Source organism: Solenopsis invicta, chromosome 2, assembly GCF_016802725.1.
Source record: "Solenopsis invicta isolate M01_SB chromosome 2, UNIL_Sinv_3.0, whole genome shotgun sequence".
NCBI classification, from domain to species: domain Eukaryota; kingdom Metazoa; phylum Arthropoda; class Insecta; order Hymenoptera; family Formicidae; genus Solenopsis; species Solenopsis invicta.
Window position 1 is genome coordinate 7,689,554 of NC_052665.1, and position 7,970 is coordinate 7,697,523.

At 30.4% G+C, this 7,970-nt stretch overlaps 1 protein-coding gene across 1 annotated transcript; it reads left to right on the plus strand.

Moving 5' to 3' along the window:
- Positions 1 to 4,369: 4,369 nt before the first annotated feature.
- LOC105200780 (UDP-glycosyltransferase UGT5) lies at positions 4,370 to 7,473 on the plus strand. The gene is made up of 5 exons (XM_011168499.3): positions 4,370 to 4,925; positions 5,049 to 5,419; positions 6,337 to 6,559; positions 6,660 to 6,879; positions 7,021 to 7,473. The coding sequence occupies exons 1-5, from the start codon at positions 4,412 to 4,414 to the stop codon at positions 7,298 to 7,300; spliced, it is 1,608 nt and encodes a 535-aa protein (XP_011166801.1). The 5' UTR covers positions 4,370 to 4,411; the 3' UTR covers positions 7,301 to 7,473.
- Positions 7,474 to 7,970: the final 497 nt, after the last annotated feature.

Sequence of the window (7,970 nt, forward strand, 5' to 3'; positions counted from 1 at the left end):
TCACAAAAGTTTTTAGTGTTGATTAATTTTGAAACACAATTTTAAAATTGAACCAAAATATGTGTAATGATACAAATTAAACTGCCAATCAATTTAATAATTTTGATTAGTAAACATTAAAAAAAAACTCAGTAAACAAAAAACATTAAAGTAATATTAAGAAATATTGATTTCATACATATTTTTTGAATGTTTTAAAATAATATTGTATTAATATTTTAAAGAGATTATTTGATACATTATTTTTTCGGAATATTATTGAAATATTTAAAAAATCTCCAAATCGTAGTTAAAGTTCGTTCGTACTTACTGATGTATGCAACGTTAAATTCAACATTTGAAACCATTACATACTTTTGAATATATCATAACATGCCAGTAATGATTTTACGCTTAATGAGAATACTGTAAAAAATTTATTGCAAAAGATATCAGAGTTTGAACCTAGACTTCTTTACATTTTGTAACGACCGTTTTATTCAGTTTGACCACTGTAGTAACATTAATCGCAATAACAAGTGATTGAGAACAAGTGTTAGAGAACGTCTTTTTCAGGCGACGTATAAATAAATAGCATTAATCGTAATCTCTTCATATAATCACATACATGAACATACAGTTGGTACATAATTTGCAAATTTTATAATTCATACAAAATTATTATTAAATATTAATAAGACTTGTTTTGATTGATATTAGCACTTTTTCGCTTGTACTTGAAATTTTCAATCGGTCAATTTTCATAAATTGTTTTCTATCTCTATTTGTAAAAATAGAAAATAGAAAAAGTTGTATTGTATAAACCTATTCAATTATTCTTTGACTTTTACGCTCAATTTGCTTGATATGACCGAGCAAAGATTCATAATTACGCTTTAATACTCACAATCACCGTTATTACTTTGACATTGCCGTGTAAAGTTAGTGACGCGCGCGTATATTGCGAACGAACTCAAACATAATATCCTGAAAAGCACTCGTAACTCTATTTCGTTGGGTCACATACCTCATACACGAGACCATGATACCGCAATCTGTTCCTAGTTTGACAGGTGTTTAATATCACTTGGAAATTTTGATCTCTACGTGATATAGCAAAGCTGTATAATGATGATGTATAAAAATAAATCATATTGTTAAACCAAAGCAAACGCAATCACAAATTTCTCAAAATGAGCAATGCAGCCGGATATCTGTGATCTAATAAATATTTTAATAATTCTCATTCGATAAATGTAAAATTTTTTTATGCCATAACTCGTCAATGTTTAATAAAACCATGTTTGTTAATATCCCCAAAAATTATCGCGTTGAATTAATGAAATATTTTATATTAAAAAAACTCATCAGATTTAACAGCTATATACGAGAGTCCGATATATAGCCCGATGGTTTGACATTAAACTAAAGAAAAGTAAATATGAAAAGATGAGTAAAATTAGTATCGTAGAGTTTTCCAGATGAAATCATATTGCCTGCGATTTGAGAGAACGTAGTGCCTTTTAGAGAGAAATAATAACTGTCGCATCGACGTTCTAGTCAAGCACGTTGCGGTAATCCTCAAGGATAACCCGCGTGTCAATGTTACAATCGATTCGGAACGTAAACGTCCTTTTCCACTCATCGAAAACCGCTTGTCACTCTCGACTACCGTCATAGAAAATGTGTATATGGAGAACAACTAGGCATATCACGAACGGATTTTATTGACGTCCTCCTGAATTCTTCTCCGGCTTTTCCACCAGCTTTATAATGCAAAACGTCGGATTCTAGGCGCAGTCATATCGCGGTCTTCCTCGTCGTAGCTTCCGACAGCCGCTATACCGACGCAGCCTCATAATGTTCACATGACGGGGACTAGAGGAAAATGCCGCAAGTGCTTATGCACATCGCCGGCGCTGCCTTTCCGAATAACGTGAATTAATAAAAGATGCGTCAATCCGAGGATGCTTAACATGGCATTGCGAGAAATATAATATATTTTTCAGCGGAAGCCTATTGGCATGTAATACTCGCAATTGCATATATTGAGGTGAAGGATATTTTATTGTCAGGAATATATGTATATGTATATGCCATAAAAATCAAGATTCTTACGAGGGACTATTTTACAAGATACATTACCAATTGTAAGTTACCTTGACTAGATACATTTCTAAGTTACCTTGGTTGGTTTAGTGATATCGCCTCGCACTTTAATTCACGAAATAATATTGGCTTTACGTATTAAATACGTATTAAATAGATAACATTTGTCATATTTTATCGGAGAATAATTGTTCAAGTAATATAATATTATAAATGAAATTAATTTTCAGAGAATTATGATATAAAAGACGCGATCCTTATTCTCTATTACCACATAAAAATGTGTAATGTGCTGTAACGTGTTTATTAAAAATTAATATCGACTTCCCGTCGTCGGTAAACTTTTTCAAACAAATATAAAACTGATATTTGGATTTCGGACATGTAAAAATCCGCGCGGTATCTCATTTCCGGCCAGCACGACAGGCAAACAACGCCGGCACAATCTAGCAAACAAAAGTTCGATTTTCTCTCGTGATACGTCTACATAAATAATGTGTAAAATCGTGAAACTTTTCAAATTATGAGATCGGTGTACACGGCGTGTGGGTGGTGTCGGGTAGTTGGCAGCTAATGCGTAATTTATTAAGATATACGGCCCCTTTAGTCGATACGGAAACAAGAGATGGAGAAACGAGCGACCTGAGAAAACTTATCGCCGCCTGTTATCGAGGACAGCACGCTTTTAAATATATCTCAACAGGACGATTTATGGCGCCGACAGATTTATGAGAATGTCCACACGTCGGTTTTAACGATTTTATATCCAGCACGACGGTACTTACGTCGTAAAGAGCCAACGATCGCATTAATCACTACGGCATGGTTGTTTGATCGCATAAATTCACCAAGAAATCAAGAACACGATATTAATGATAATAAATAAATAGTGTTATTCCGCCGTTAAATTGAACTTGAGAAAATCGAACTACCAGCAAGTAGAAATCACGAAGTATATTTCCCGGGTAACGTGTGGTTTGCCATAAAGATTCGAAGACGAGCCGTCAACTCGTGCGAACGTGCTCCGATTCACTTTCCGTATTGATTATATTTTGTGTTTTATTAGAGAGTTTTATCTTCTAAGAATATCTCCCTTATTTTTGTGCGTGTGTGAGAGAGGTGAAAGTTCGAATTTTCAAAACGTAACAATATATACAGATATTTAAAAAAAGCAGTTAGAATTTATATAGTAAATAATACGTACTACATTGAGTAAAAAAGATTTAGATAAACGTAAGTCAAAAACTCAAACGTCTCTAAGATATAAATAATTTTAATGTTAATATTACGATCGACTAATTGGTCCGCATTTTAATTTATTTTTCAATAAAAGCGCTTTTAGCAGTTATAGTAAAAGATAAAAGTGAGTTTAGAATATTGACTATTGGTTTCTATGTGTCACATGCAATATGAAGAATTGCTTCAGTGCTTACAAACCGCGTTTTAAATGTCCTCATTTAACCTTTTTACATAAATACGTCATGAAAGATTTTATCGATATTAGACAATTCTTATTATAACCAACAGTTGCGGTTGCATTGCATAAAAACGATGCACAGTCAGAGCATTTTCATTAACATAGCTTATACATGAAATGCATATTTATTCTGTCGTTTCTTGGATTTGTTCGGTGATTACACAGTTACAAAGTATTGTGTCAAATTGTCAAAAAATAGCAGATATGCATTTTGTGCATAATTATACTGGAAATGTTTTAGCTGCTCTTTATCTTTAAACAATATGTCAAATACAATGATTTATATAAATATTAAAAGCATCTTTTAAGGAATTCTTTGTATTGTAGTGGCCATGTGTGGCCAATAATGTGAGTTAATCTGCAATTTTAAAATTATTATTGTTGATCAATCTGATAATTAAGTATTATTGTTTATCAATCATATAATTAATGATTAAATGAGATAATTAAGACACAAAGTTGTAAAATATGTAATGTAAAAAAATATTAAATGCACACAATGCTAGTCATGAATTTAAAAACATTTAAAACATTTTAAAATTACGCCTAATCTCTTTAGATTTAAAAACTATGAAAATAAAGACCAAGTGATTAACTAAAGTTAAAAAAAATAAAGACGAAGTAGTTTACTGAATACTATTTATCTAAACATTCAACGCTTAATGTAAAATAAGTGCATTATTCAAAAATACATTCATGCGCATTTCAAACAGTTTGTATTGTGTTGTATTTTTTCGTAAATACTATGTATGTGTGTGTGTGTGACGATTATATTACCTCTTGCATAGGTAATATAAGCACGTCTTTACATACCAAACCGTACAATTTGTTGAGATCGTTGTAAGAATGTGGACTAAAGAGTGTACATTTGTAACAACTGCAATTTTGTGCGTGATAGTGCAGTGTAATGTGGTACATGCCAAAAGGATACTCTTTATAGCAAATTATCCAGCGTACAGTCATCAAATAACTTATCGTGGTTTATGCTTAGAATTGCACAGACGTGGTCACGAAATTGTGTCAGTGACAACAGAACCTATAAAAAACTCGTCCTTAACTAATTATACAGAAATTGATCTCAAATATTTTTATAATTATGATGATTTTCCTGAACTTAAAAAGGCATTACCGCAATATGATAGCTTCACCACTGCGAGCCTTAATTTACAGCTTCTAAAAGTAGAACGAAGCTTTATATGGGCTGGAATGCACGTCTTAAATCGTGAGGTTTTTAAAAATCAGGAGATAAAAAAGTTATATGCAGCTGACAGCAATGAACACTTTGACGCGGTTATTATAGCGCAAGGCCCCACAATTTCGCTGAATGCTTTCGCGTACAGATTTAACGCTCCGCTGATAGGTAATTAAAAAACAACATTAATAATAAATTATAAACAATTAAATTACGATTTATTTAGTCTTCAATAATTATTCATTTTACGATTGCGTATCATGATGTAATAAAAAGCCACATTACGCATAGGTATCTCAAGCCTGGACGTATACAATCATTTACGTTATACGTTTGGATCCTTGATTCTCCCATCGCATGTTTCCAATTGGCAAGTCAACACGCCAATTGAAGATAACATATCATTTTGGAGGAGACTCGTCAACTTTTGTGAAGTATGGGCACAGATATATTCTTGGGAAAATGAACATGTTGCTATAGAGGATGCAATCGCAAAAGAATACTTAGGAAAAGATCTACCGCATATCAACGACATAACGAGAAATATGAGCATATATCTCGTAAATAAACATCCAGCGTTTCTACATGGCAGACCCGAACAACCGAATATCGTATACTACAATGGTTTTCATATTGCAAAAGAACCAGCTACTCTGCCAGAAGTATATATACATACACTTTTTTATATATATATATATATATATATATATATATAGAGAGAGAGAGAGAGAGAGAGAGAGAGAGAGAGAGAGAGAGAGAGTAATTCCTAAGTAAATACCAAAAATATAAGGCGATGCTAGCGTCATCTTTGTTTTTACCGACAAAAACACCATTTCGTTAAACAAATTCTTAACTCATATTAATTTTTTTACAAAATTATAATTTCTATTATACAATTAAAATGCACATGCTAAAGTTGCTTTATGTTCCTGATCTATTTTCTTTTTTGCCAAAAAAAAGGAAAAAATAAATTATAGATTTTCTTATCGACTTTTACCTAATATGGCGACCTAAATCAATTACTGTCCATTTACCGAAATATTTACTTCGTGAAAAAAATTCTATAAATTATAAGTGCGAAATAAAAGCAAAACCAAGTATAATATAACTAAATAAATAATGATGAATCGTTTGAATTAAATTTAAAAGTTTAATTTAAAAAAATATAATATTTTATAAATTCATGCGCGTGAGATCTTGCTGTAGTAGGAAATTGTTGATGTTTCATAAATCGTACATATGCAGTAAAAAATTGAAAAACAAATTATTTACAATTTAAATTTTTACTTTAATTCAAAAAAGACTAACGGCATCAAAAAACATAAGAAGTAGTTTTCGTAAAGTCTTTACTTTGGGATTTAAAAAAATTATTGAATTTTTTTCTCAACTTTGACAATCTGTTATTTTGAAAATAAATTTTAGAGACATATATTTATAAGATCTTTTCTTCATAAAATAAGTCAAAGAATATTCTCATAAATTGTATACCTAGCAATCACCTTGTATATTATTTTTCTAAAATCTTCTTAATTAAGATTCAATGGTTTTATTACATTTACGTAATCATTATGTTCGCTAGAATATAAAACAATTCCTTGACAACGCGAAGGAAGGATTTATTTATGTTAGTCTTGGAACCAACGTTAAATGGGAGGATCTACCAAGCAATGCGCTTGAATCTTTCACTGAAGCCTTCTCCGCTTTGCCATACAAAATTGTTTGGAAACTTAACCCTGATCTATTACCTAAGAAATATAAAAATATACTGGCGTTGCGATGGTTCTCTCAGCAAAGCATTCTCGGTAATATCACGGCGCAAATGTCTTAAGTTAAATCATATCTCTATATCTCTATCTTAGAACTAGTAATCTCTGCAATTCACGCTAATTTTCTCGCTCACAGCTCACCCAAATATCAAGCTATTTATTTACCAAGGCGGCCTTCAGAGTACTGAAGAAGCTCTTCATTACGCGGTTCCACTCATAGGATTTCCTATTCTATGGGATCAAATATATCAAGTACGAAATATAGTAAAATTAGGTATTGGAGTTCATCTTCAGGTTGATACTCTTTCGAAAGAAAGTATTGAAGCCTCTGTGCATGAAGTCATTAACAACAAGAGGTACTGCATTATCTCAGATTAATAAACAATCTGGTCTTTTTTATATTTATATAATGATTGATGCAAGACAAATATAAGAGTTTTATATTAAAAATAAAATGTAAGAAAACATTATATTATTAAATTATTATTTATTTTCAGATATAAAGATCGAGCAAAACTCGTGAGTAGACTTTATAGGGATACACCGTATAATAGTCTTCAAAATGCGATAGGATGGATTGAATACGTGATACGTCAAAATGGGATGCTTTCCTTGCGAAACAGTCTTGGCGATGAGCCTTGGTATCAACGGTATGACTGGGACATCATTGGATTTTTTGCTATAGTACTATTTATTACATTCCTTATTTCTATATGGGCATTACTTCAGATTTTACGATTTCATTTACGAATAATATCGAAACATTCTTTGCAGTAGTTTTTGTTATTAGAGTATATGTTAATGTAATTGTAATCAAATATGCATTAATCTCATGTATGTTAATAATTTCATTAAATTATCTAGAAATTGTTCTCTTTACGTATAATTTTTAAAATCATTTTAAATTATACTATTATATGATTTTCAAATAAAAATTATAATTGAAACAATATAATTTTTAATAAAATATACAAATAGCAATAAAGTATTACTCGATATATGTATATTATATTAAATGTATGTATCATCAAGATACTCAGAACATCGTCACATAAATCTTGTTTTATATACACTGATGGTATGCTTTATATGTGAATCTATTATTATACAATTTTATAAAATTGCATGTAGCAATAATATCTAAAAATATATATACATATGTTAAAAAAAGAAAATTTATAACTGTACAAAAAGTATTTAAAAAAATCACATTAAGTTAGAAATTACTAAAAGGTATAATATATAGAAAAAAAAGTTAATTTTTTAATTATTTTTAACAAAAAGTAGATTTATTTAAAAAAATAAGATAAAATTTTAATAAAAAATCTTATTATTTAAAAAGAATTTCCGATTTCAATGTAAAGCGTTGCATCTCCTGAAACTACAAGATTCAAATAAGTTATTGACAACGTAACAAAAATAACAAAAACTTAAAGAAATTTCTAAT

Coding starts and splice junctions, on each gene's coding strand:
- LOC105200780 (XM_011168499.3), top strand. CDS start 4,412: ATGTGGACTAAAGAGTGTACATTTGTAACAACTGCAATTTTGTGCGTG. Junction 4,926..5,048: donor ATTTAACGCTCCGCTGATAG/GTAATTAAAAAA, acceptor CATTACGCATAG/GTATCTCAAGCCTGGACGTA. Junction 6,560..6,659: donor CTCTCAGCAAAGCATTCTCG/GTAATATCACGG, acceptor TCTCGCTCACAG/CTCACCCAAATATCAAGCTA.